The sequence below is a fragment of the Pocillopora damicornis genome, chromosome 3 (genome assembly GCF_964200805.1).
Source record: "Pocillopora damicornis chromosome 3, jaPocDami1.2, whole genome shotgun sequence".
Lineage (NCBI taxonomy): Eukaryota > Metazoa > Cnidaria > Anthozoa > Scleractinia > Pocilloporidae > Pocillopora > Pocillopora damicornis.
In genome coordinates this window covers 28,029,667-28,057,616 of record NC_142672.1, presented here as the reverse complement: position 1 = coordinate 28,057,616, position 27,950 = coordinate 28,029,667, and the positions used below count along the sequence as shown (strand labels likewise).

Genomic DNA, 27,950 nt, shown 5'->3' with positions numbered 1-27,950 from the left:
AATTCCTAGAATGAACACAAACAAACAAATACATTCTGATCAATGCTACTCGAACTGGAACTTGTAAGTATTGGCCGAGCTGGCCTATCTTTTCGCGAGAAATTTATTATCAGTTGCAATAGATAAAAAGGAAAAGAAAGAAATAACAAAACTAATATTAATAAGAGGATATGGAAGAGGGGAAATTGTAGAGGAAAAAGATTGAAGAAGAAACATATCTAATCCCTTTTTTAATTATTTCTTTTCAGTCGACGGTGGCTTCACCGAATGGAGTCAGTGGTCGATATGTGAAAACCCTTGTGGAGGATCTGTAGTCAACAGGACAAGAGGGTGTACTAACCCCACCCCCTCTCCAGACGGGATGCCTTGCTCTGGACCAACAGTTGAAACCAAGATGGAGTGCGTGGGGCCATGCCCGAGTAAGTGAAATATATCTATAATATTTTAATGGACTGAGTAATTTATTTTCCAAGTTGTCAATTAACTGCAAGAATTGAGCAATTGGAATGTGGGAGTAAAAATTGGTGAAATATTTTCTTTGAATACTTCAGCTGGTTATGCTGAAGAAATAAGGAAATGAACTTCATTACGTAGTATTTAAAAATTTTTTTGAAGAAAAACGTTTAGAAACTCACTAATTTAGAGTCAGTCTTATGGGATCGTATCAGCAGTTACATCAGATTGATTACTGAGTATTTCAATTTCTCACGAGGCCATAAAAATCTTGTTCTCCTAAGCTAACATTAAGAAATGAACACAGTCGATCATTTATCAACAAACGAACGAAATTCGATACTCACATTTTTTCCTAAACGATAAACAAACGCTTGAAACGCCTTTTGAAGCAAAACGTCAAAGGCAATTGACTTACCTCCGACAACTCAAGCGAACATTTATTCAAGTGGTTTACTAGTTTCCAAACTCAGCAGCACAAAAGTAACTTAGAAATGTACAAAATGCTTCCGTATTTCTCATTGGTTTAATTTAGCGGGCCCTCTGGATGGTAACTGGGGTTTCTGGTCTCCATGGACGCGGTGCCCTAAGACCTGTGGTATATCAGCAGGATCTATCATCAGTAGAACGAGAGTGTGCAATAATCCACCTCCAATGAATGGTGGGAAACAGTGTGTTGGTGATGACAGAGAAAGTGTTCGATCTTGCTTTGCGCCTTGTCCAGGTAAGGATGGCTCATTTTCATATGACTCACGAACCCTAGCTGTACTTTAAAGCGAATTCTTTTTCGTAAATGCCCATCCAAACTGGAGAGGCGAACGGGCAGAGAAACTGAACATTGTATTGTTGAATCCAACCTAATTCAACTCGTCTTTTCAGAACTAATCATCGGTTGGTTTGCTCCCTTTTCGTTTTGTTTATAGTCGATGGTGGGTTCGGTTTATGGTCAGCATGGGCAACATGTAGTAAGACGTGTGGCACTGGTACCAAGTCAAGGAGCCGACTGTGTAACAACCCAGTCCCTGCTAGTGGAGGAGAAAACTGCACTGCGGATTTCACTCAGGCGAGGAGTTGCCAACTTAGATCATGTCCTGGTAAGTAATCACAAACTCCTTTTTGTCAAGATTACAACAGTTTCTTAATGAATGAAGCTGTTCTTAAATTGTTCAAAACTTTAACATTTTCTTTCTTAACAAACAAAAAGAAAAACAACAAAAAGCGCATGCAGGTAGAACGATAATTATTGCTTGTTTGAATACTATTCAGGTGCCGTAAATGGAGGGTGGACACCGTTTTCATCTTGGAGCACGTGCACGGAGTCCACCAATTGTCTTCAAGGCACTAAGAAAAGAACCAGAAGCTGTACCAACCCCCCTCCAGCAAACGGTGGTGACTCTTGTGTTGGTCTGGCTGAAGAAGAGAAGATTTGTCCAACGCAAGCCGATGGATGCACACGTAAGAAATTATAAGATCTAAATTGTGCCTAAAAATTTCTTGTAATGTCATTGGAAGTAAACCCAATCGAAAATTGAGGTTTAGCGAAGTTCGCAACGGTTTTCTCGGGTGTACCAGTGACTCAACGACATGCTTAGTGATGCAGACGTGCAAGGCACTGCTAGGTTTATAGACGTGCACTTTTGTTGTTGGTAAAATCTGTAGAAGGGGTCTAACTTAAGTTTTCCTTTTTTTTTTTTTAATTCTAGCCCTCAGGCCGCAAAAACCAGACAAAACGCAGGCCGATCCAAACTCCTGGATTGCTCTCGAGTGTGGAGCGGCCGAAAAGTTTTCTGCAACAGGTTCTTACAAACAGGATATCCCTGCTGCTGTTTATTCAAACTTTGACTTCATGAGAGCTGAGCTGGAGAGCGGATATTTTGCTGTGCAAATGGTTCCTGACGATCAAGATGATTATGGACGAAAGCAGCTAAAAAAGGTGTGGTTACAAAAAATTAGACTGCGCTCTGTTCGTATCGAAGATGGAAATTTTTTGCCTATGATCTGTTGTTTTTTCAGGTATGCTTTGAGATAACGACATCCTTAACCATCGACAAAGTCGTAACTAACAGGGCAGGATACTACAAAAGTATTGATGCTTTGCCAGAGTGGACTAAGCCCGAGTTGACGGAGACTGTTCCTGCATTTACCATCTGGATTGATGAGTCACAAAGTCTTAGAAAGTATGAGTTTCAGTGCGCAAAATCGGATGAGTATGTACCACTGCCGGGTTTTATAATGACAGATGTAAGGTGAGTCTAACGTTTCAGTGAAGCTTACTTCCATGTTAACATTGCACACAAAATATAGTGTTAGAAAGAACGCTAGCCCTCATGTATCAAGCTCATCTAACTGCAAATGATTTGCGAAAAAAAAAAAAGGCTCAACGGAATGACCGAGAAAAGACATAGGCAGTCGGAGTTTACAGTCATCTCGCCATCAGGAAGACTCGCCACCAGCGAGCTCACCATCAAAGAAAGCATTTTGGAAAATTGATAAAAGCAGAAAAAGAGCGTGCAAAGGAATCAGAGAGTAAACGAGCCAATCGTTGACTAAGATAGATGAACTAGTCATCAGATTAGTTTGGCCAAAAAATAGCTAAGCGCTGGCTTAGTCGCTGACTCACTCGGTATGATGTCAGGTCTTATAAGCACGTTTTTCCTTATACCTTTTTAGTAACCATTAGCAAACCAAGTCTAAATCAATATTTACATGAGTTAGAACGGACTTCATATTCAGCCTAGTTATGGGGTTAAAGGGTGCATCACTTTTGCAGGTTTTCCTACTACTCTCAGGGAAATTCCCAGACGTTCAAAGCCAAGGGCAAATACACTTTGCAGACAGGAACTGTATTCGAAACAGAAGTGAAGAAAGATGTCCTCACTGGAGCAGTGCACGCGACAGGCAACGCTGAATCAGTTACCTTTATTGACATGATGGTCTCATTCGGTTTAGACATCAACATCTTACCAGACTTCCTTGTCACGGCATTGAAGTGAGTTTTTTGTTGTTATTGCTGTTGAGTCATCAATTGCTTAAGCTCACCTGCAATTTCTGTGTTAGTGAGTTCTTTGAGCAATGTGAAATTCGAAGGGGAAAGAAGGAAAGGTCCTTCTTTCGCCAAAAGGCTAGCTCCTAATTTGGCTGATCCTCGCTGCACAGAGGCATTAACAGTAAATGGACGCATGACTTTTTTGTTACCCAGTAGGCTCTCTCTGGCGAAGGGCTAACGCTCGAAACGTCAGCTTGGAAACTCTTTACATGTACTAATTTACATTATCAACTCGTGAAACTTCATATCACCAAATTATCTTGTTATATACCTAGAAAATTGCCCCCTTTATGGACTTGTGTACTTTTTAAGCAAAGAAATCCTTTCCTAGACCCATCATTTGGACTAAGAAATTTAAAGGCATGTTTCGTAAAAGTAATACCGATACTTAGGTGCAGTTCACTCTCGTTAGCCTTTCAAAATCTAAAGGCTTTTCTCTTACAAGGGATATCCCTATTAATCCGCTTTCGTTTGAAGAAACACGTTTTCTGCTTTCGTCTACACTAGCAAGTTGTAAAATTTTGGCATATGGCTTCAAAAGAAGAGTCATGGGAGTGAATCGTTTTGGAAAAGCTCCATTTTCCCATGTGAACAGGAAAACCTGGATGTTATTGAAAATGGTGACGTAGAAAGAGTAACTCATTTTCGTTTTTATCAGCATCTTCAGGGTTTTTAGTGCGGCGAAAGGAAAAAATGAATCAAAAATACTGTTTTTGAAGTAATCAAATCTACGTGCGGATGAAGCCACAGCAAAAGCGCTTAAGTACACATATTAAGTATTTGACTTCCATTCAGTCGTTCAAATCAGTCCAGTTGAATGAGTGATTCTTTTCTTGCAGGAAAATAGGCCTATGGGAATTCACCATGTCTCCTGCGCAGCTGACAAGAAAGCTTGTTAGGAACGGCGTTATCAGATTCACATCTTCATTGGATTTGGGTGGTGTTCCCGTTCATATAGAAATTTTGACAGGAATTAGATTTGGAAGACCAACATTTGCAGTGGGTTTTTCTTTCGATCGTTACTCGTATGGAAAACTGGCGGAGAAGCTATCTGGAATTGGTGTTGATTTCTTGGACAAACTTGGTTTGGAGTTCGAGGTAAAACATCGTTTGATTGCAGTTTTTTTCCCTCTTGTCAGCGTAATTTGCTTTCATTCTAAGGAGAATTCGTCATAAACCAGTCATTGATCTGATTTAATTCTTTGAAATGGATTGGATAAAGCCGACAGGAATTTGCGTGGCTCTAAGTTTGTGAACTTTCATTATCGTCTGTGAGAATGATTATGCCACCCTCAATGCCTAAAAATTTCTTTGAAGACATGGTCCATAAATCTAAAGCTTGGCGATTGTAAATTTGTTACACGTGTTCAATCATTTTGTTATTTTAAGGTATGAAATGTAAATAACGAATTAATTATCACCTCTTTTCAACTTTTACTATTTCAACAGCTTAATTATATTCACTCTTTTCATTCTTTTACAAGAACTTGACTAAGAACTTGAATGATTTTTGAGTCAATTAATTCCTCCACAGATCGGAGTATCTTTTCACCCGCCGGCACCCTTCCAGCAACTCCTGGTTGATTCGGAGACCAAGTTTTCCAAAGAACCATTGCACAGTTTTGTCACAACTAGCGTTCCGCAAGGTACATTTTGGTCTCTAAAAACTTAGCAGAGAAAAACTTAGCAGAGACTTATAAGCTTCAACCGTCAGTCAGTGAATACACTCACATGCATGACAATTACATTTTTCAGTAAGAGCTTGGATAGGTTTTAATTGGTAAAACCTTCACCCTTTTCAGTACGCGATTTCACTATGCTTTTTTTTCACTATGATTTTCACAGGCTGTTCTTACTAACAGTGACTGACCCTTGAAATCCTGTGTGGAATTCATCATTAGAGTCAATGCATTTACTATACACCAATTCACTGTTAAGCAAATCATCAGGGTAAATTGACCACTTAGGGTAAATTGATACACTGATGAATTTTTTGATTGATGAATTGAAACTGTGTTTTGACCTTCCAATATGTATAGGTATCTTCGCTGCTGCTCAAATCATTCTCCCAAGAGACTGCAAAGGCAATAAATTCTGCGAAATTATGAAGCTGATCGTAGGGCCAACAATAAAATGGTATATCACCGGTCAATTTCAATGGAGAAAAATCCAGGTTGCCACAGGTTTCGCAAATGTCCGTATCTATGATGGACTATACTTCCATAAGCTTGAGCTCTACGTGGAGGTACGCATTTAGACTGCAGTTAGACTGCATTTTGACTTCTTTTTCATCTAATTTCAATCTTTTCTCGTGTATAGACGAGTTACTTTGAAGCAATTTGGTCATATTTGAAAGAAGCACCCTCGACTGAGATAATGTTTGATCTCAGTCCCTATTTGTAGCCCAACATGCTCTTTCAAAGGAGCAGAGGCAGCAACACCATGAAAACAATTCTAAGAGGGTCTCAATGGGGTAATGGTTTTTACGGCTGACAGTTAAAGGTTTGGCTATTTTACGGTTACGATTCACCTAAAATAACTCAAAGCGGCACATTGGAAAAGTTTTTAAGGTTGAAATTTTTATTAGGACTAACGATTAAACTTTATCAATTTTACACCCATAGCCTGATTTTTTTAGCCGTTTTAACCCCATTAAGACCCCCTTAACGGATAGCACCAGTAAAGCACAGAATAATGGACGTGTAACTTGTATGAAAGATAGTTACTTGTATGGTCAAAGTAAACAGTTTATTTTTATCGAGTATACCCTTTTTTTACTCTTTCTTTCTATTTTTTTTCCGTATTCATTTCTCAACAAGGCTGACTGGAATGACTCAGCAAATCACATCAAAATTGGGTTCCGCGCAGACATCAAAGTACCGGTGAATGGCGACATCTATCGTGACGGAATCAGAGCGCCAAACAGTGAATTGTTTCTGTTCGGTGTGTTAGAATACGATTTCCAGGAACAGGTGGTCGGGGGAAAACTGGGCATGAGAGGAATCTGGCGCAGAGCATTCTTCATACCATTCCTTGGCATTGGAAACATCTTCCTTGGGTAACACTCAAATTATGAATCAGCTTTCTTTGCTTGGGAGTGAATAGATAACACTGACATTATTTTTAAAATGATTGTTAGGATAAAAAGGATACTAAAGAAATATAGTTGTGTTAAATGGTCGGCAGAAAATTAAACATGATTTTCTTCAGTGAAAATCAGGGTTGCGGGAGACGGAAATGTTGACTTTGGAAAGTCACTTAAGCAATAACTTCCTTAACTCCAGAATCTCTAGTATTTATTGATGGAAGATTCAGTTGAAGGACCGCTTCAACCCAACCATTGATTAAGACCTTACTACATTGGATTTCTACCTGAAATTCTTCAGGGAAGAAAAAGATCTCGGCTAGGCTGCCTTTCTCATAGCTACGTTTGAAACTTTTATACATTTTTCAGCTTGACGTATAAGGTTGGAGCGCCCATACCCATCACTGGCGTGCAATTTGGAATGCGAGTGGAGTTTGGATATGACTGTCTAATACCGGCGGACTTCAATAACGATGTAAGTTAAAAAACATTCAAGATTCCACACCTTTCGTATTCTCGAGAGACTCACACGAAACTTTCATCATTGGTTATACTAGCAGTATGCATGTTGCATGTCATATATTCGCTAAGAGATACATCCAAATCAGATTACTCTTAGAAATGCAGAGTCTCAGAGCGTAGAATCCGAAGTTAAAAAACTCCCATTCCTCCCGAAGGTACAGAATTCGATTTTTTTCTTCGGTTAAGGCTTGAAATGGGACGAAAAGTATCTTTCTGTAAATCATACTGAACATCTGTTTATGTTGCGCTAACCAAAGATAAGACAATTAGCCACACAGGAGCGAGCTACCATAATTATTTCATTCTTTACCCTTCAATCGGTTTTTTGATGGTAATAATTTTTTTTCAGGGGCACTGTTTCGGAGGAAGTGGCTATTTTGGTGTTGGATCACCACAGTTTTTTTATGCTGATTTTGACGCACTAACGCTTGGAAAAATAATTCGTCTCTTGGGATTCACTATTCCTCTTCCGCCGCCGATAGCACAGACTGGCTTCCCGGAGGGCGGATCGGTATGTGTGGATTAAAAGGACTGTTTCAATCACCTCCTTATCTGTGGCTTACTTTAATTTTCATCAATTGTCCAAGTAAACTACTTTTCGAACCTGTGCCAATCAATGGAAACAAATTCTGACAATGCATCGAATTCGAAACATAGATTTGAAAAATGTATCGATGCATAGGGCGCAGAAAAAGCTTTCTTTAAAAAGTTGTAACAGTCCTAGCGGATAACTTGCAAACCAATCAATCCTTAAATAAATCTTTAATTGTGTTACTATGAAAACCTGAAGCTTGCGGGTATGAGGTAACTTTTACAAGTTGTAAGGCGCGAAAGTCCATCTGTAGGGCAGGGTTCGGTTTAGTACACAAGTAGCTGTATTGAATTGACTACAAGGTAAATAAGTGCCGTTTATTTATTGCAGGGATCTTACGCGGAGGAAGCGTTCGACCTGAGAATCGCCAATGGTCCATATATCCCTGAGGGCTTTGCTATTAAAGGAAGGGTTAATACTTTCGGATGGTCAATTTATGCGCATGTCAAGTTATCAGAATCGGTAAACAACCTACTCACTGTCTAACTATATTTCGATGTGACAATCAAGGCTTCACATTTTGTATAAGCAATCGTTATCAGTAAAAGACATCATTTTAACGAAAACCACGACGAAGTTTTGGAAACGTGATTTATACTTGGGCTTGTTGTTGTGCCTTTTGCGTTTGATTTATGCTTGTGCAACGGCTAGCTGACAGCGGAAAGGAAAGAGACAAACCAGTTTGTGTTTTGTGTTATTTTAGATAAATAAACGCTATGGCGCAAATAGATCCTAAAGTGTCTTGTCCTCTCAAACTAAATGAGTTGAAATGTGCAACGTTTGAATGTCCATGTCAGATTATATTTATGAAATGATGTTATCAGTTGTGATATTTTGATCAAGGCATTTGTTTCTAATTGTGTTGGAGTGAATTTTTCTAGGCAATTTTTATCGATCTAAAACCAGACCCGATACAAATCTTGGACCTTATAACAATCGTCCGCAGTCCCACGGATAAGGACAAAGGACCTTGGTGGTATTTAGACGCAAGAAAAAGTCCGCCCTTCATTGAGGTAAGTTGTGTAGAGCTGTTAACATTGCAGAGTCACTATTGCAATTCATTCTTATATTTTGAGAGCACCAATTCACTTTTCCTTGATATTAGAACCATATTAAGGTGGGAAACGATTTTTTTAAAGGAAAATATAGACATTCAAATACATATCGTGTAGACCGGCATAAGTTATCTTTGAATTTCTTTGGCTTCTTTAATAGCGATGTATAAGTAAACATAACTTCTTTATTTCATAAGCCAGTAGGGATTCCTTCATGGTATAACTCATTCCAAATTAAATTCCTTTGGCTGAGATAGGAGAACCCAGCGAGAATTTACATATGGTTTTCAAGCCGGTGATGGCCAGTGAAAAGCATCTGTTCGAACGCCGTTAACAACAATATGGCAAAATTTTTCGCCCTGATTCCTGAAATTGTGACAAGCATGAGGGTGAGAGAACTGTCCATAATTTTTTATCATATCGTCTACTTTTTTCTTTCATAGTCGTATGTTGAGGGACACACCAACATACTGGGAATTTCAACTTACTGTCGGCTGAACTTGACCACCACACGCATAGAGTTGCTAGTCCAAGGAAATTTCCTCAACCTCATCCAAGCTGAACTTTATATGACTGCAAGTTACAGTTTGACATGGCTGGGAACACAGTTCTATATTAGAATTAATGTGGACCTGCACGCAATCAATAACGTAAGGAAATTATTTTTTCCATATCTAACGAAAACAGTATTGACAAGTGATGATACTTGCCGTTGCAAAAGGTCCAAGAGAGAAAGTGAGAGCGATCAAAATACATCACTGTGACCTGTGACGGAGAAATAAGACAATGAAATTGAAAAGGTTATATGAATAACAATGTGCACATTCTTCGGGACGTCAAATGAAAAAGTGAGCAAGTAGTAAAAAGGAGAAAAAAGAACGAAAAATTGATTGTCTTCCTCGGAAAACTGCTAGAAAATTAAATCGGCAGAGTGTTCCTTTCCTGGCTTTTCAAGTTGAGCAGAGCCCCTCAATTCATATTTATACTAAGTGAAAAAAGGAGTTGCGCTCCAACTTAGCAAAAATAAGTGGAGTCTTGTCCGGGCCAAATATTTTCGGTTAATGTTCATGCCCCTAAATCGCTCTTTCACAGGCTTTAGATGCAGCAGCGAGAGCTGTGAAAGGCGCATTTGACGCGGCCCAAATGGCGCTTGCCGATGCAAGAGCAAGAGTAGTAAGGGAAAAAGAAAACTGTCGAAGAAAGCTGACACTCGAGTGTGATAACTGTAAGAGACTTAAGTGTGCTAAAGCAAAAAAGGATTGTAAGGGAGCCTTAGACAAAGCTGGAAAATAGATCGGTGGTGTTGTCGATAAAGCTGGTAAGATTGAAAACCACTCAAAACTATAAACAAATGACAATCGTGGGATAAACCGCAGGCAGACCTTCAATGCGTTATGAAAAAAGACATTTATGACACAGGATAAGGAGAAAAGACCGAGTTGGCAAACTGAATATCTTTCAAGCCACTATGACCAGCAATGATATTTGGGGATACTCTCTAGAATCATGTGATTTTTCTCAACACACAGTCTATCGTTATTTGACACTTGATAATGATATTGTAACACAAATTGGAGTCCAGTCGTGCCAAACGTTATTTTTTTTTTAAGGAAAATGGGTAAAAGGAGTCTTCAAAGAAGCAGGAAAGAAGCTGGCTCCGGTAAGTAAATCTCTAAACGAAACTGATTAATCTGTCCCTGAAAGCAAGCGATTTGACTAAAAGCAATACATGTAGTTTCTTAAAATGATTCCTTGGAGCTTTCCTTAAAACTTAATGTTCCCTATTATATCTGCTTCAAAAATTTTAAAGGGCATGGCCTCAAAACTTTCCTCAAGGTCATGATTTGCATCCTCGCTTTATCTTAAGCTTTACCTTTGTTTCCTTTCGATGATTTTTTAAAATTTATCCAATTTAAAGGGGATCCTTTGTACACCAAAAGTATGCTAAGAAAAAATGTACGTCACCGTGCTCGTTCATAGAGCCATAGACCATTGTACCTCTTTACCTGGTTCATTGATTGAAAAGCAATCCCGCGTTCTCGAAAAGCGCGCGCGTTTATTCAACTGATTACGTGATTTTTATGCTTAGTACAGGACGCACAGAGCAAAAGTGAGAAATCTCATTAATTCTATCAAAGCATATTTAAACAATGACTAGAGCTTGAAAAAAAGTCTCATTTGATGAACATGAGATTTCAATCAAAATATTTTGACTAAATGCTTTGCAAAGTAAAAAGGCTTATGACGCTGACTGCCTATCGCCAACAGGTCCGCAACGCTGTTAAGAAATTTTTCAAAGGCTGGAAAAGAAGAAGGGAGATATTGGACAAACGTAATGAGAATTTCGAACTCCATCTCCGACGACGTCGATTTATCAGCAAAATTCTGTGTGAGGGGGTTGTAGGAGGTGGATGTAACGGTAAGCATCAAAAAAGCTTTGTACAGCGGTTTTGTTTACATGAGTAAACTCAGGAAATTTGATTCAAAATAGCGCGAATAATTTTTGACTTTCCTCTCTGAGCCACATACTCTTAGAATTCCAACTAGCTTGTATCATCCTCATAGCAATACCATGAATAACATAGAAATAATTAATGAAAGTATTTGTTTTCATCAATTCATAACAAATGGTACGACTCAAAGATGGCATTTGGCTTGTGCAATGAAAGCTCATGGCAATCAATCAATTGAATTGATGTTATCTACCTATACCACCTGTAATTTCATTGTTGTTTTTACTGTGAATACTTTTTTGCTGATTTTAAAAGGCTTTTGTGGAAATGATGTCGTTGCTTACAGGTTGTTAGTAATCGAAGTCTTCTTTGGTTTTCAGCGGTGTCCAGCCTTTGCGAGGGATCGTGTAAAGTGGTTAACCATATCGGTCAAGGCTTGTGTAACGTTTTGGATGTAGCCATTGGAGCTTTGACGATAACTGAACGCGCAACAGCCTGGGTTGGCAGAGCTATTGACTTCGTCCTGACTAAACTGTTCAGAGTGTACAGGTTAGATAGTTGTTTAACTCCAATTACTCAACTTACATAGACCCAACCTACATGTAACCCAGGCCACAGTGGTGGGAAGCGAGCGCTCTCACCACTGCGCTATCCTGCTACCCCATGGCTATAATTAATGTAAATTGGCCACACTATAGAGTTTCTAAAGCTGATGTTCGAGTGTTAGCCTTTCGTGTTTTGTATGCTCATATTCTGAATCCTGATTTTTATTTAATTATTTTCTTTGTACAGTATCAAATTTGAATTTAGCCTTGAAGCATACGCTAAAGGGGACAGAAATAACGTCATATTCAATGCAGCTATCGACTTGCTGATCTTTGGAAAACGCTACTATCTTGCAACCGAATTCAACCTGAGAGATCCAGTCGGAAGCCTAAGAAGTGGATCAGATAAAGCAACAGAATGGTACAAAAACAACATGAATAACGAACAAGCAACCGCACCCGAATCGAACTTTTATGACAGTCCGAATCCATATGCTGACTTTGAGATGTCAGGTAAAAAACAACAATTAAAAATGAATAGAGGCATTCTTAATCGGTGAATTGCAGCTTCTTGTACCGCGCGAGTTCGTTTTCCGAATGATTTAGAGCTTGAGGAAAAACTGAATTTCCCAGGACGTGAACAGGAGCCAGAAGTTGAGTTTCCCTTTTTCTAGGCCCTAGATTATATACAGTTACTCCTGTGGCGTGTAGAGAATCAAAGTGTGTTGTGACTAAGCGGTAGTTTTTGCTGTTTGTTTTCAGAAACATTTTTAATCGAGAATCAGCAAGCAGCAACAGATAGCAGGACTGGCGCCTGTTTGTATGTCGACTCTAAAGATGATGGAGCTTTTATTAAAGTTACGGGCTGCAATGAAAATGATGACAAGCAAAATTGGGCTTACACTCTGAAAGGACAAATTGAGGTTAGTGTATGGAGCTACATTTTTCGTCGGTAGATACTTTGATTACATCCAAAACAAGTGTGTAAAGAAGTAAAGTATTCTTTGTTATTTACGCCCATTTGGTTTCATAGTTCAGGTAGAATTTGCTGTTTGAATGATTTTAAAACGTGTAACGACGAAGTTTTACCTCTGCTTTCTGTTTAAAAAGGGATCGGATTGCTTCGGATTGAAGTTATACGACGAACATATAAAATATTAAGCTTTATTCAGTAACAGTATAATTTTAACGTGTGTCTAAAATCACAACAACCAATGAAAACAACGAAAAATGTATGATATGGGAACTGAAAGTCCATTAAATTCCAATTGACTAGACTGCGGGCAAACTTAAGTCAATAAGTCCTGATTGGTTTATGCTTTTCGAATGATTGTATGGGAGAGCAGCGCGAGTTTCTGAACTAGACACATATCGAGAAAGAGCAAACCCCACCCAATCTCGGATTACATTCGACAGTCAATTAAGAACTATTCTATCATAATGACGGCAGAGTCGAAGGATGCTTGCCGTTGGTGGGGACAATCATTAGAAATGAAATCACGTATTCAAACCTATATCAAAATTCTAACCAGATAAGTGGATTTAGTTTAATAGGCGGTCGTTCCGGCCGGACGGCTCTGATTTTATCGGAATTCTCCTTCTTAATCTTGATAAATGGACCAAGCTAGCTAGCTACCATTATTTCAAGAAAAAAATGGTTATTCGCCTGAGTGAGTGATTTACAGCTAGTCGCTGTTACCAAATGGGCTATGATTCCATTTAAGATACAGAAGTAACACGGTTGTGTCAAAATACGAAAATTACCTCACAACACTTTCATTGATTATTTCTATTTTATGAAATTTGCAGAACTACTGGTCTAAGTTGTGTATTGACTCAGGCGGCGCTGCCACTGGTTCCAAACTGAAACAAACTGCATGCAATCCTGTAAAAGATGATCAAAACTTCCAGTGTGACTTGACTGTGAGAACTCTCATGAGAAGACGAAGTGATAAATGCTGGACACTGGGTGAGTAAAGATAAACTTTAAGCTCTGCTCAAAGAAAGACATGAATCAAACCTTGCATTCAGGTACGTGCTTCAAAGCTTCCACAGCAATTTGTGACCGAATTCGAACCCCATTTTATACTAGGGCTCGTAAGGAGCACTTTGATCAAAAGAAAAAAAAAAAAAGAAAAAAAAAACACTTAAGAACTCAATTCATTTGAAATCTTGTTATTCTTATTTCTTGTAATTCATTTACACATATCTGAGTTTGAACGACGATATCAACACAGTAGAAAACTAGACAGACCTTTCTCGGAGTGGGATGTCAAATTGGCGAAACAACCACAAAAAAACTTTGAACAGTTTCAAGCAGTAATGTGGTTCTACATAGGTACATCAACAATCAATGGTCCAGGCCCTCTGGTTCACCGCAGTTCCTCAAAATGCATTCATGTGAAGAATGGTGGTTTTAGTGCAGTACCGGATGGCACTGGATTAGTTATTTACGCTGGATGCTACATTACAGGGTATGAAAAGATTACCAGTTTTTAATGCATTAAACCAGAAACATGGGGAAAGGGAGAGGGGTATCCTGGTGGTCAACGCAGTCGAACCTCATTGTCAGGGCCAGATCAAATCCTGCAAACTTCATTGAATGCCTGAGGAGTGCGTATCATACCTGAAGAGGACTCTTAATGTACAATTGAAACGCTACGGTCCACATCGGAAGTAACATCATGAAATGAACAATTGTAGTTCATGTCAAGTGCATTCACAAGGACCAATAAATGGAACTTTTAACAATATAACTAAATATGGTTTTCGTTAAAATCACTTTCGAATAAAAAGAAAACCCTTGTTTTTACTTCAGTTCTTGCGATGCCACCCTTAGAATGGAATAAAAGAGTAAATGCGATATTGATAGCAGGGTATCAAAAATAGAGTATGGACCTTTGCACTCTCCCTAAGTCTCTCTACCTTCACACTTAACTTAGATATTTCTCTCGACCCTGATGTCAGTAATCCGGTCGAGTTTTAATCAGATTCAGGTAGCCTGAGAAAGTGTGCAATACCTTACAGTAAATATTTAGACGTCTGGTAAATATGTTGAAACGATTTTAAAAGCTGTCTTTTCTGCTGAACAGAGGAAGTTCTGCAAATCGATTAGAATTCGCCCTGGAAGATGGCTATTTGAAGCACATCAGGAGTGGAAAGTGTGCAAAGCCAATTGGAGCAGTCACTGATGATGTTGTTCTTGGAATGTACTCATCTTGCGAAGGACATAAATTTAGTTTTACAGCTGGAGGCTCATTACAACACATTGCAAGCAGAAAATGTGTCAACCCCAAATCAGGGGTGAGTATCGAAATGCAGCGTAATATTTGGATCATCATTTGCACATATGTACACTATGCCGGAAATCCCGTCCTAAATTTCGTAAAGGAAGCAGGTAGGGAAAGCTTTGATTGACGTGTTTAATTCCTTGTTGCTTTCACCCAATTCGCATGACGTAAGGTTATAGCTGCGAAATTTGTTCCATGCACCTCAGTGTATGGGGTTATGTAAGAATAGGACAACCTGTCCTCCCAGATCACATGATTTGAGTTGGATAGCTGGAATGAAAGCAAACACGTCAGCCGAAACCTGCCATTGTTGAAGGTATGAGAATTGCTGTTGGTCCACCCCACGACAAGATAATCGGTGTGATCAGGCGGCATATTTTGGACGAAGTTTCCTTTTAACTCACCTTGTGGGTCTCTAGTAATAACTGCAAGTGTAACAGTTTGCCTACGAAAGAGCCTACTCATCGCAAGGTAACGCAATTAAATGCTTCATTTAAAGGCTATAACAGAGGCATGTTTTCACCACAAAAGTGGATATACGATTATCAATATCTTTTTTTCAGGCCATGATCCCTGGAAATGGCGATGATCTGGTGTTGAATTCTAACTGCGAAAATAGTGACTTTTCAGAAAACAAGAAGCACCTTTTATACACTTTCCTTCCAAGTAAGTTTGTTTGACATCTCAGTTTTCTTGAAGCATAAGTTTTGTTTGACAACTTTCTTGACACGTGAGTTAATTTGACAAAATCCATTTTTCCATTCCAAAAAAAAAAGTTTTTTTTCCATCTCCCTTGGATATTTTATGGCGATTATTGCTTTTTCAATCAAACGTAATTCTTAAGCGGTTTTTTACCAAACCTGGTCCAATTTTAACTTTAGATATAAATTTTTATATTCGATGACTAATGATATTGCTTTGACGACAAGTAGAATTAGTTGTGCTTTCCATACCGAAGCTCCAAATAATTGCGAAATTTATGTTAGTAATAGTTTACTCACAATCTACTCACTCGTTATTCGAGTTGCAAAAAAGTTCATAGTAAAACTATTTTTCTTAAGAAGTCCAGGGCTTTAGGTTTAAAGAACTCTTCCACGACGATGAGGTTAAGCACAAAAGGTCATAGAATTCTTAAGGTGTACTTTTAAAAACCTGAGGAAGACAGGCTTAATGTTTGCTTATCTTTTTTTCTCTAGGTAGCCCATATGTTAGTCTTGAAAAGTGCACAAACTTTGATGAAGCAAGACTGGACCAACGATTTGAAATTATGGATGAATCAGTTGCGAGCATCTGTAGCAAGTTTGCGAGAAGTAAGTTTACAGTGTTTCTATGGTCAATGACACATACTGACCACTGCAGGCACGCACCACCGGTAAAGAATGCCATCTGAATTGATAATTTGGCATGTGTGCTTGACTGGGTTGGTCCTGTGATCTGATTGGCATAGGTGAATTAAGCCGGAGTCATTGTTCATTTGGTTAATTTTCGGTAAGGGGACAGTCATTGTGGTAGCCCCCTAATTTACCAAATAACACTACTATAAGTCTAAAGATCCTCCGCAGGAGAATGAGACATCTAGATCATTTAATTTTTTTGTTTTGTTTTGCTTTTTTTTGGTCCTTTAACACAATCGCTCTTGTAAATGTAACTGATATGATTTATTTTTTGGTTTGTGGTTAATCAAAATCAGCCACTTGTAGCCGTTCTTCGGACAAGACGGAATACTCGTAGAAGCTTTTTTCGGGGAAGTACAATACAAAATCTTGTAAAAAAGGCTCCTAAGAAAAGCAAAAGAGAGATTTCTCTCATGGGCAGCGAGATACTTTCATCGTTCAATTAAGCGGTGACGTATGATTGTACATGGTCGCGTACAACTCCTCACATCGATATTAGAAACGACATAAAAACTTGGAAATTGGTTGTTACTATTTTGATTGTTTTGGGGCAAATTGTAGCTATAAACTAAGGCTAAACGGTTACACACAACTGACAGGTCCTTGTGATTTTTCCATTTTCAGATCTTGCTTACCATAAGACTACAGAGCAATCAAGTACAGCTCATAATGGGTTCAGCAGCAGAGCTGTCGACGAAAACTATTCTTCTTTTTACAACGAAAACTCGTGCACTCACACTAGGAAAGAGCAAGACCCTTGGTGGAGAGTCGATCTTGGGAGAGAATACATCGTGACAGGTACGCGACACTGAGGCGAGACTGAGGCGCAAACATTTGACTCAAACTTCAACTTGAAATTTCTCAGAAACTCAGCTGAATAATGCTGGAGAGAAACTGACCCTGACTGTAATTGTAGTTCTGCAAACTGCATTCAGTTATCATACACATAACACAGTTTTATTTAAGAACGATGTTGTCTAATCTTAAAGAAAAATTCCTGCTTTTCTAACTTTCGGTTGTATCAGAAGTTTTTCATGAACTAGACCTAATAGCATTTAAAATAAAATGATCTGATTGCCATTTCATTCATTTGTCTTATGTACTTTTTGTCGACAAAAAAAAAAACCTGAAGATGAAAACAAAATATTTGGAAAACATTCATCCCACATTCTCTCTTTGCACAGATGTGATGATCGTAAATCGGCATGGATCTTATCAAAGGCTTAAGAACTTTGATGTGAAAGTCGGGATCAGTAAAAACAACAAAGAGAACCCGACTTGTCACGACCGCGTTAGATATGTTGATCAGGCGCAAGCACTCAGGGTGCAGTGCGATCCACCAATTCCAGGGCGATATGTGTCGGTACAGATGTATCAATACGAGTATCTAACTTTGTGCGAGGTGGCAGTTTATTCAAGAGTTGGTAAGTAGTGAAATCAATGATGTTCGAAATACCTTCGCCAGATTGAGAGAGAAAAACGAGATTATTCGCAAGCTAAGCTAAGCTCCATTTGTTTTCACAATTTTTTAATCTTCTCAGCTCCAAATTGTATTGGAACCCCACTGGATTTACGAAAACAATTTTTTTTTAAAATTCAAGCCCAAGCTTGATCCCTTGTCATCATTAGACGAATCACTTTTTCATGCAAAGCCACTCGCTTTTGCCAAGCTGTAAGGTCTTGTATAAAATATGCAGATACATGTGGGGCCACTCTTTTACTTTTTTTGTGTCATTGTGTAGGCAGCATGATCTTCTTCCTGTCTTAAATTTCCTTAATGGGTTGTTTTTCTCTTTACCCTTATTATATATTTGTGACTTTCACAATCCGAATAATTTTTAGGAGGCTCTCGAGAAGAATAATCATTGAATTTCTTCCCTCTATCTGATCAACGAACATTGCAACTGCCACACAATGGTGTATAATTACGGTGCTATTTGAAAACATCAAGGAATGGCTCCATCTTTTTTTATTATTTTTCTTATTTCCTAGGCTCTCTCGCAGATCTTTGTCAACTGAATAATGGCGGCTGTGAACAGGTTTGTTATAACCTGTGTAATTTGAGAGTCAAGTGTGGCTGTCTGCCTGGTTACACTCTGGCTTACGATGGAATGACTTGCATTGGTGAGTAGCTTTTCAATATCATAACATGGGTTGTCCCTCCGTTTCATATTATAGTGATCCTCTAGGAAAGGCTCATGCACTTCTGTGGCCAATTAAAAAGGTTGGTTTATGCTTAGCGTGCGTATACCGAATTATGGATGCACGCGGGAAGCTTGGAGAGCACAAGAGAAGCATAAGAGCAATTCTAGCTTCTTGAGTGCTCTCCAAACCTCCCAAATACATTCATAACTCGATACAAGCACAGCTAAAGAATGAACCCATTCTTTTATAACATGGCATACGGACACAAGTTGTGCACGAAGAAAAGGACTCTGTAACAACTATGTCGGGTTTACCACAAAATCGTCTTCTACCCGAAAACTGTGAATAAATGACAACGCTGAAACGACCGAGAAATATTTTTTGCGATCTTCATATAAAGAAACACTCTAAACTGATTACGTGCATAAAAATATTGTTTCGAAGTACGTTAATACCTCGGGAAAATAATGCACTCTTCCTTTTTTCCAATACAGATCGGAACGAATGTAATCTCAATAATGGAGGCTGTGACAGAGCAAATGGTCGGTGTGTCAATTCTCCTGGTAGCTTCCACTGTGAATGTAATGCGGGATACCATCTACAAGAGAATAACCAATTCGTTTGCGAAGGTGAGTAGCGTAATGAGTACAACAGATACAAACCACGCATAAGGTATTAAAGAACTATGCTATGACGTTTTTCATTAACTCGTTAGATTTCCATCGTCCCAAAATAAATAAGCCGCGGAAAACGGCATCGAATACTGCTACATTTTATTAATTTACATAGGGCGAATCGTTTTTTCAAGAAACTCTGAGCTTAGTTTTGCCACTGCTGATCTGTTAACAAATAGAGTAGAGTATGTTTCTTCCAACTTTCATTGGTAAATTATACTTAGGCTGGCTTTTTTTTCTATCTTTTTTCCTCCAATGGATTTCATTTTAAATTTACCTAGATCGGAATGAATGTGGCATGGATAATGCTGGATGTGAGCAGATTTGTAGTAACAGCGATGGTAGCTTCAACTGTGATTGTAGAGCAGGATTCAGACTTAAATCAGATAAAATGGGTTGCGAAGGTGAGATTAATCCCACAACAAAAACATATTTGTTAGGCTAAAATATACTACTATTTCCTATAATTATGGGGCCATGATGCGCGCGTTGCGAGCTCCGCTGTTAATATATGTATCATTTTGATGTTCCATCACAAATACTGCAATCTGACTGACGGCGCTACTTCCCATCTAATCTTAATCAAAACAAATCTATTAGCTTTCTATCGCAAATACTGCAGTCTGATTTGCTGTGCTACTTGTTATCTATTTCACAAGAGCTCACAATTTCTATCACGCATAGAAATTGAAATCGAATAATATTATTGTTTTATTAAATATGTATTAGTCATTTCGGCCTTTAAAAGAAATAAATAGTGTATGTTTAAAATCTATTTCGTTTACAACGGCACGCTGTGAGGTCATCCACTGTACTAACTACAAACCACGTAACAAATAGCGAGTAGCGAAGCGAATCAGATTACAGCATTCCTTATGTAAATCTACAATCATTAACTTTGTCATTAACGATGGTTAGAATATAACTTGACATGGATATCTCATTAGAAAGGACAATCTTTTTGTTGTAGATATTGATGAATGTAAGGCACCAGACTCGGGAGGTTGCAGTCATACCTGCCATAACTATGAAGGTGGATATTACTGTAACTGCCCGGCTGGCTATCGACTGATGGAAGACGACAAGACATGTGAAGGTACCGTTTCATAAATATTTATTCTTTTTTTTTTAACTTTTGCAGGAATAAGAGCCTTAATATCAAACTAAAAAACTGAATGTATAGTCAGTTTGTCGATAAGCGACAAAAGAACGCAGGGGGAAGGGGATGGTGTGGCTTGTTGTGAGTTCCTTTTTCTTTGGCTTTACGACCCATAAGCGCATTGATTTTAAAATATGTTTGTTAAAATAGTCTTTTTGAGTATTTCCAAATTAAGGAAAGCTATTAAAAACTAGCTACCCAAGGCTCCACCTTTAATCTTCGCTTTCATAACACATTAATTAGCATAAACTAATTTATTACAGAGATTTATTGCCCAGCATTGGAAGTTCCATTAAAGGCAGAAATAACGCCAGAAATCTGCACTGATGGTCGTGCAAATATTGCGCGTAACACTGCGTGTGAGTATACGTGCGCGACTGGATACCGTCTTGTAGGTGATAGTTCTCTGGTCTGCCAGATTGACGGATTTTGGCAAGGGACAGCCCCACGTTGTGAACGTAAGTAGCACGGATTATTTAGATAAATCCAGTTTTTGTATGTGTTCAAAAGGCGGTAACAGGTGAGGAAACTGGTCTTTGGACGATCTATTTCTGATTTCGCATCTCCAGTAGCAAAATAATGGTACCTATCAATCATTGCGTTTTTCAGGGTAATTCAGTATTATAAACTGGGTTGATAACGAAAAATTGGCCATCGTAAAGACGTAAAGAGTTTGAAGGTTGAAATTTCGAGCGTTAGACCTTCGTCAGAGCGAATGGACGAAGCGAAACGTCAGCTTTTAAACGTCAATTCTTTTCTGTAGCCAATTTACGTTCTTAAATTAGCTTAGCGTTTATTCATTATGTTTTCCTCCCTTAATCTAAAATAACTACAAAGCAACCATAACGTGACTTTAAAATGGAACTTACAGCTCTGTATAATAAGGCAAAAACACTCCAACGACAGTCGATCAGTCTGGCAAACTTTATTCTGGCTGCATATTAATAATTATATCTACGAATATATATGTTTTCACAGCGGTTATGTGTCCGAAGTTGACTGTACCAGCCAATGGTGCTGTGGTTCCATCGTCATGCGGGAAAAGTGATTCACAGTACGGTGTGGAATGTTTCTTTGAATGTGATGCAGGCTATGCATTGAAAGGACCCAGATTTACGACATGTCAAGGAGATAATTCATGGTCTGATATGGCGTCAATTACTTGCGAGAAAGGTAAAGAAAGTAGCCTATAACATACAAAACATCCGGGAATATTTCGTGTGCCTGCAGTAGTTTTCAGTGATAACATTCTGTTACATTTTCGCTTTTGTACCATCCTCCCCCTTCAGCTTCCTGGTTCATCTGTCCTTGACGATGATAACCTTCAGTAAGTAATAACATACATGTATAACGTTCAAAATCTCCATCTGCATGTTGTTATTAGAGAGGCAATTTTGGCGCAAGCCTCAGACTCAAATGCTGCAGTTTTAAAGTATGTGCACTAAAGGACTTAGATTCGTTATCTTGCACAAATAAATATCTTGCTTTCATAACTAATAAGTGTTTAGGGATCCATGAATCAAGTGTTCGATGGACAGAGTCGAAGAACTTGATTAGAAGGAGTTAGATTCATTATCTTGCACATAGAAATATTTTGATTTTATACTTTATAAGTGTTTAGTGGTCCGTGGATAAAGTGTCCGATGGACAGAGTAGAAGAACTTGAACCAGACAAGTCTGCAGTAGCTCTAGGATACAAGTGGCAGAAACCGCAAACAAACGTGGACTCCCCTACGGTGTCGCCTAGCAACTACGATGAGAATTATCTTTTCCCTGTCGGTAAACATAGGGTTATGTGGACAGCGACACTATCTGGGAGAGAGATAAGCTGCACCTTTTTCATAACCGTCATCGGTGAGATTACTGAATTTTACGATTCATTGTCAGAAAATAACGAATATCTTACTCAATTAATGAACTCACCTGGTCAACAAACCTTGCGGATAACGTGAGGAAACTCAAAAGATTACATTATTTTCGCTTTTATCAGATGTCTGCCAAAATAAACTTCAATTTTGTTCCTACCTGAAAAGCATCTACAATGAGAGTTTACATTCCTGCATAAAAAAGCCCCTTAATCCATATGTGGAATCGATGAGCATGTTTATTAGTTCAGTGAATAATGCCATACTAGCGTTAGAGAGCTTTTTGGTTAACTGATTTACGTGAAGCCAGAAATACTCACATTACTGCCAACTAATTACAGCAAAGATAAATATTGCAATGAGCTATGGAATTTCATACGCAAACAACGAAACTCCCTGAGACACAGAAAGATGGTTTAATCTGATTGGTTGAGACGGTGTCGAAGGTGTTTTACAAGCGTTGTGGGGAGGGGAACACCGATGCAATCAAGGATTAATTTCGTCACTTATAGATAAGTTATTCTGCTTTTTGTAGATGTCACCCCTCCCTCAGTTCAAGGCTGCCCAGCGTCTTTTACGGAACAAACCGACACCATTTTCAAGGAAGTTACATGGAAGGAGCCTACATTTACCGATAACGTAGGCGTTGCTAGTGTGTTATCCAATCGTAAGCCAAATTTCGACATGGGAGCTTTTTCAACATTAACGATAATATATGTTGCAACCGATGCTGCGGGAAATGAAGCCAACTGCAAGTTTGACATCACTGTCGAAGGTAAAAAATGTTGCAAACACATTCTCAGTTTTTGCACTATTCATCATTTCATTTATTTACACTGTTTTGTAGTTTTTTTGTTCTCAATCGATACACCCATCGACAAGCTTGCTCATCTACCTTTAAAATACCTATTCGTCAAATTTGGTGGGGCACCACCCACTATGAACTGTATCAGGCACGCCTTTAACAATCTAATAAACTAGGTAATTGCGAGGCTTAATTTGTTATGATCACAACCCTTCTCCTATGTGATTTCATTTCCCATCCAAAGTTTGTTTTTCTCCTATCTTACAGGCACTAAGTGCAAGACGATTCATCCTCCCAGGAATGGCGTTCTAGAAGAGATTCCTGGCACCTCTGTAAGGATGATATGTGACCCTGGCTTCCTTCTCAACCCAACTCCCCCCGGATCGCCTGGACTGCTCGAACGTCCTCTTTACGAGTGTCAGGGCAACAAATGGATTTCTCGGGATGATCAAGTGTCCGAACTGACCAAGCATGTAGATTGCACAGGTAAGAATAATTTTCGAATGCTCTCTCTATTTATGAAAAAGCAAATCATTACTTCAATATTGCATTATGACAGGAAACGTTTATATAGAGAATGACTCACGTGAACAATGCAGACCAATGAATATGACCGAAGAAAAGTAAAACAGAAAGCTTTTATTTTACTGCTTGGGAGGTACTAAGGAGTATCAAATCTTATTTTCAAATCTTATTTTAGCTTACAGAGAAGCAGACGGAAAAGCTTGCAAAGAAGGTTCCGCTTTGATGGGAGGCATGTGTGGTATGTTAAAATTCATGAAAACTTCTTAGAGGGATTATTCACCACTTTTTATTTTGCGTGATTGCTGCTCTTACAAGTTTCTGTGACTTAATCCATCATAACCTCCCTGTAACTGGTACGCAATACCCCAAGATGTACTGAATTTATGTATTATTTTTTATACGGACATAGTTTTTTATACCACTCTCTTTTATTTTTCCAAATCCTTTTTTTTTAGTTAATCATAATTCATCTAAATGGTGTGTAAGCTGAGACGAAGACATGGTTTTTCAAGGAACCCTCATCTCCAGAACATTGTCTTTCGCTATTGATAAAGTAAAAAAAAAAACCGGTTGCATGCCTTTCACCTCGATAAGATTCGTTGTTTTCCACAGATAACTTGTTCATTATTTCGAAAACCAATTAATCATGAGAGATACCGAACGTGGTAGTTCAACGTTGTAGTTTTTGAAAATGCATCATCATTTCTCGTGTGAGCTTGCAATTTGCATATGTACTTTGTGACATGTTTTTTACCTTTTTTCTTCAGTGAACTGTCCTCCGGGAACATATGGAGATTCTGGCAAATGTAAAGAATGCACACCTGGCTTTTTCCAGGATACAGAAGGAATGACGGAATGCATGCCATGTCCAAAGAAATTTTTTAGTAACACGAGAGGATCTACATCAGATGCAGACTGCAAACGTAAGGAGATATTTTGAATTTAATGGCTGAAGTTAACGTCGGTTTCGTACTTTAGTGAAAAGGTGTTTCTGCGGTTCATATGCAACTTATACGAGACCGAAATTTGAAAAATAAAAACCGACCCACAAGTCTTATTTATGGTAATGGTAATATAATGATAACAGGACTAAGTGGAGTCCAATTCGGTCTGTAATCATACTAGCGATTAACAAAATTGGACGGTCACGAAACGGGAGTCCGATTACAGCTCTACGGAATGATTAGTGAGAAATAAAGCAGCTATGCACTAATCACGTTTGAGGAAATTGTAATGGTTATGATTAATAGTAGAATGGTATGTCTGTTAGAATTCTCCTTGTTCAAAGACGCGATGAATCTCTTGTATCCGTTAATTATTTGTAGCTTCTCGTTTCAGCAATCTGCAGGCCTGGTGAATATTCCATTAATGGTGGCGTCGATCCTTGTTTGGACTGTCCAGTGGGAACATACCAAGACAATTACCAACGAACTAAGTGCCACGCATGCCCAGCAGGCTCGACTACATTGAGCAAAGGAAGTTCTTCAGCTGATGACTGCAATTGTAAGTGATACCTCGCAAGAAGGCATTATCTGTAGCATCTCATTTCGAAAGGCGTCGACTCCAAACTGGGATATCGAATGACACTTTGTAATTTACTTCATTCTAATAATTCTGGCTCTATTTTCCTTATCCTTAATACTAGGTGATAAAAGGTTCAAGAATTGTTATAAGCCGATAGTGGAAAATTTTAGATCGCCAGTTCCTCTCTATAATTGGGGTTTTCTTTGGATTTCATCATCTACGATTCCCTGATTGAACCACGATGAAAATAATTATAAGTTTCCTACCGTGGATTTTGAAGACTGAACTCTGTCTTGTTAAATATTTTCTTCTCTTATCTTCCAGGTGCCCTTAAAATCACTATGACGATGCCAACACGGAGTCAAGTCCTACGTGTGCAACAAACTGTAAGACTCGCTTGTTTCATCGAGGGACACCCGATACCAAAGATCACGTGGACTAAAGTTGGAGGTAGTGTTTCCTTAAATTCGTCAATAAAATCACAATTGAGTAGGACTCCTGTCATAGAAATCTTATATGTGAACTGTGGATTAATAAAAGAATACGAGTGTGACCCTCGCGGTAATGAACACCACTAAATCAGTGGTGAAAAAAAAAAAATATCTAGGCTAATAACAAAATAACCAGCTCCCAGTTAGCTTGTCAGATCATTCAGTATCGCAGAGGTCATGAGGCCTGAACTTTTCTAAAGTTTGTTTCCACTACTGCCAACGTAGCGTTCATTACTTCGGGGGTAACATTTATATTCATTTTTATTTTGTTATTATACATGATACTGCGAGCGAATTATTACGATAATACCATCATCCTTGTAATGATTCTTTGTGAAAACTGCGGAGTTTCTATTCAAACGTAGAAGCGGTGAACTCATCACAGTCAAGCCAGTATTGGTTGAATAAGTAAGCTGTGTGTAGAAGAATATGCCACCGCCTTACAAACCCGTGCGATACGAACTAATAATGCACTTCTCACTGTCTGCAGGTTCAATGCCTTCTGGGCGAGTCACCATCGAAAATGTATATGATTCGGACGCGAAGTTGAATGGTGTTGTGTACAGCATTCGCAATGCTGATGTCTTTGATTCTGGAACTTACGAGTGCAAAGTTGAAAATAAATTTATGGGAATTGCTAAGCGTGTCACGATTGATGTACTTCAGGTCTCTGAATAGCCGCAGGTAAGGTTGGATTGTTTTACCGAATAGCTATAAACTTTCCTTTTCGCTTAATATTATAATTAACTGAATATTCCATGAAGCGGTCGGTACTTTTGTCTCAAAGAGGAATTTTCAGTTAACTTAATAAAGTTCTGAAGTGATTATCCTGAATCGATTCCTGGCCCATCATATCAGAAAAAAATTGCATGTGAAACATGTGAAAATATAAAAAATTAAAGACATGGAGAATCGCAGGAAATTATATATATATATATATATACGTGTGTGTGTGTTTATGTATTAAAATTAATATATATATATATGTTCAGCCGGTTAAACTAAACGCGTAACTCTCTTTTCACCTATTTTTTTTACAGACGTCTTTAAGCCGAAAATCGAAAATATGGATCGAATGGATCTTGCCTTGACGGGAGGAATAAATTTTTAGCGCTAAATGTTCTAGAAGAAAAATTTAAGTGTAATAGGGTAAATGGTTTAAACCCAGGCGTAATAACAGGGGTAGTTAGAAAAAAAGGATGCTGTCATGTAACGGGCTTTTAAAGGGTTAAGAATGTAATAAAGATTATTCGAAAATTATCAAGCCTTGCAGATTTTTATTGTGAATTGAATTAGTTTTCAATTTTTTCAGAAAAGCACCGTTTATTTAATGCAGCATAAGAACCTTGCATGGTCATTATTATTTTCTGCTCTATGACCCAATATATTACATTCCTACTTAATCCCGTTGAAACTAATTATTTCATTTCAGAGAATTGGCTCAGATTTTGTCTGAGAGCGATGCTGTGAACTCTTAGTGAGAAATATTGAGTTTGGTGCTCCCACAAGCAAGGACTTGCATTTCAGTAATTGGCTTTTGTTTGCGACAAACTCACCCGTGCTTAGTTTTAGATTTTTACCGATCTCCAGCTTGGTACGTAGGAATTGATACAGATAACAACTTCAACGACATTTTACTCAAAGTCACTTTGAAAAACTCCCAAAAAACATCTCAAACAGTTAAGGCGCTCTAGTCAAACTAGAAAGGCTTAGACAAAGGCTTTATCGATTGATGAGAATTTGTTTCCTGGCGCCGTTATCTTTGTCTAAAAAAGAGAACCATTTCTTAATTTTTCTATCGGTAGATTCAGACAATCAAAATTTGTAAGGAGAATTTCAAACCGGTAAAAGGCGCCTAAAACTACGTATAATAGCAACGAAAATTTGCGCCTACTTCAGTTAAATTTCTCTGTCTTCTTAGGGGGCGAAAAGCAATAGTGATTTTGAGTAAACAATCTACAAAAACAATCGCGCACGCATTATTTCTTTCTCACGGTCCAATTCGATAAATACAAAAAAATAAAACTTCAATTAAACGATTTTCCTCACTCATCCGTGCGAAAAAGGCCTACGGCGGCAAAGTCGTAGTGGTCAGTGTAAGAGTGTAAGGAATATAGAAAATATTATTCCAGGGGAAAGAAAAAAGCAGCCAAGGCTAATAAAGAGAGCAAAAGAAAAGCAAGGAAAGCATCTGCGATATAAAATTAATGCTTTAAAATAAATTCTTCTCTTACCTCTTTAAAAACATATTAACGACCAGCTCTATCAAGTTTGGTTGCCGAACTGATTTTAGAATTTGAATACCTAGTAGTCGCACTTAAAAAGGT

General features: G+C 38.4%; 1 protein-coding gene and 1 long non-coding RNA gene across 2 annotated transcripts in view; one reads left to right on the top strand and one right to left on the bottom strand.

Moving 5' to 3' along the window:
• LOC149049161 (uncharacterized) overlaps positions 1–26,881 on the top strand; it is a 27,882-nt gene extending 1,001 nt beyond the window's left edge. Inside the window, 44 exon segments of the mRNA XM_089202192.1 lie at positions 249–419; positions 989–1,177; positions 1,377–1,547; positions 1,720–1,908; positions 2,157–2,386; positions 2,467–2,699; positions 3,224–3,442; positions 4,339–4,597; positions 5,034–5,145; positions 5,539–5,744; positions 6,319–6,557; positions 6,954–7,059; positions 7,456–7,617; positions 8,029–8,160; positions 8,580–8,711; positions 9,197–9,403; positions 9,846–10,071; positions 10,364–10,413; positions 11,022–11,172; positions 11,587–11,755; positions 11,999–12,264; positions 12,514–12,674; positions 13,561–13,720; positions 14,090–14,225; positions 14,844–15,054; positions 15,605–15,707; positions 16,238–16,351; positions 17,060–17,233; positions 17,620–17,859; positions 18,428–18,559; positions 19,075–19,209; positions 19,536–19,658; positions 20,225–20,350; positions 20,677–20,871; positions 21,392–21,586; positions 22,028–22,267; positions 22,814–23,053; positions 23,351–23,569; positions 23,784–23,846; positions 24,376–24,531; positions 24,947–25,111; positions 25,457–25,582; positions 26,114–26,307; positions 26,664–26,881. Of these exon segments, the coding sequence (XP_089058318.1) occupies positions 249–419; positions 989–1,177; positions 1,377–1,547; positions 1,720–1,908; positions 2,157–2,386; positions 2,467–2,699; positions 3,224–3,442; positions 4,339–4,597; positions 5,034–5,145; positions 5,539–5,744; positions 6,319–6,557; positions 6,954–7,059; positions 7,456–7,617; positions 8,029–8,160; positions 8,580–8,711; positions 9,197–9,403; positions 9,846–10,071; positions 10,364–10,413; positions 11,022–11,172; positions 11,587–11,755; positions 11,999–12,264; positions 12,514–12,674; positions 13,561–13,720; positions 14,090–14,225; positions 14,844–15,054; positions 15,605–15,707; positions 16,238–16,351; positions 17,060–17,233; positions 17,620–17,859; positions 18,428–18,559; positions 19,075–19,209; positions 19,536–19,658; positions 20,225–20,350; positions 20,677–20,871; positions 21,392–21,586; positions 22,028–22,267; positions 22,814–23,053; positions 23,351–23,569; positions 23,784–23,846; positions 24,376–24,531; positions 24,947–25,111; positions 25,457–25,582; positions 26,114–26,301 (7,421 nt within the window). The 3' untranslated portion in view covers positions 26,302–26,307; positions 26,664–26,881.
• Positions 23,458–27,950, bottom strand: LOC149049160 (uncharacterized). The gene is made up of 4 exons (XR_016185388.1): positions 27,858–27,950; positions 25,399–25,655; positions 24,363–24,523; positions 23,458–23,595 (listed from the first exon to the last, which is right to left on the bottom strand). It is a non-coding gene; the product is annotated as an uncharacterized LOC149049160 (long non-coding RNA).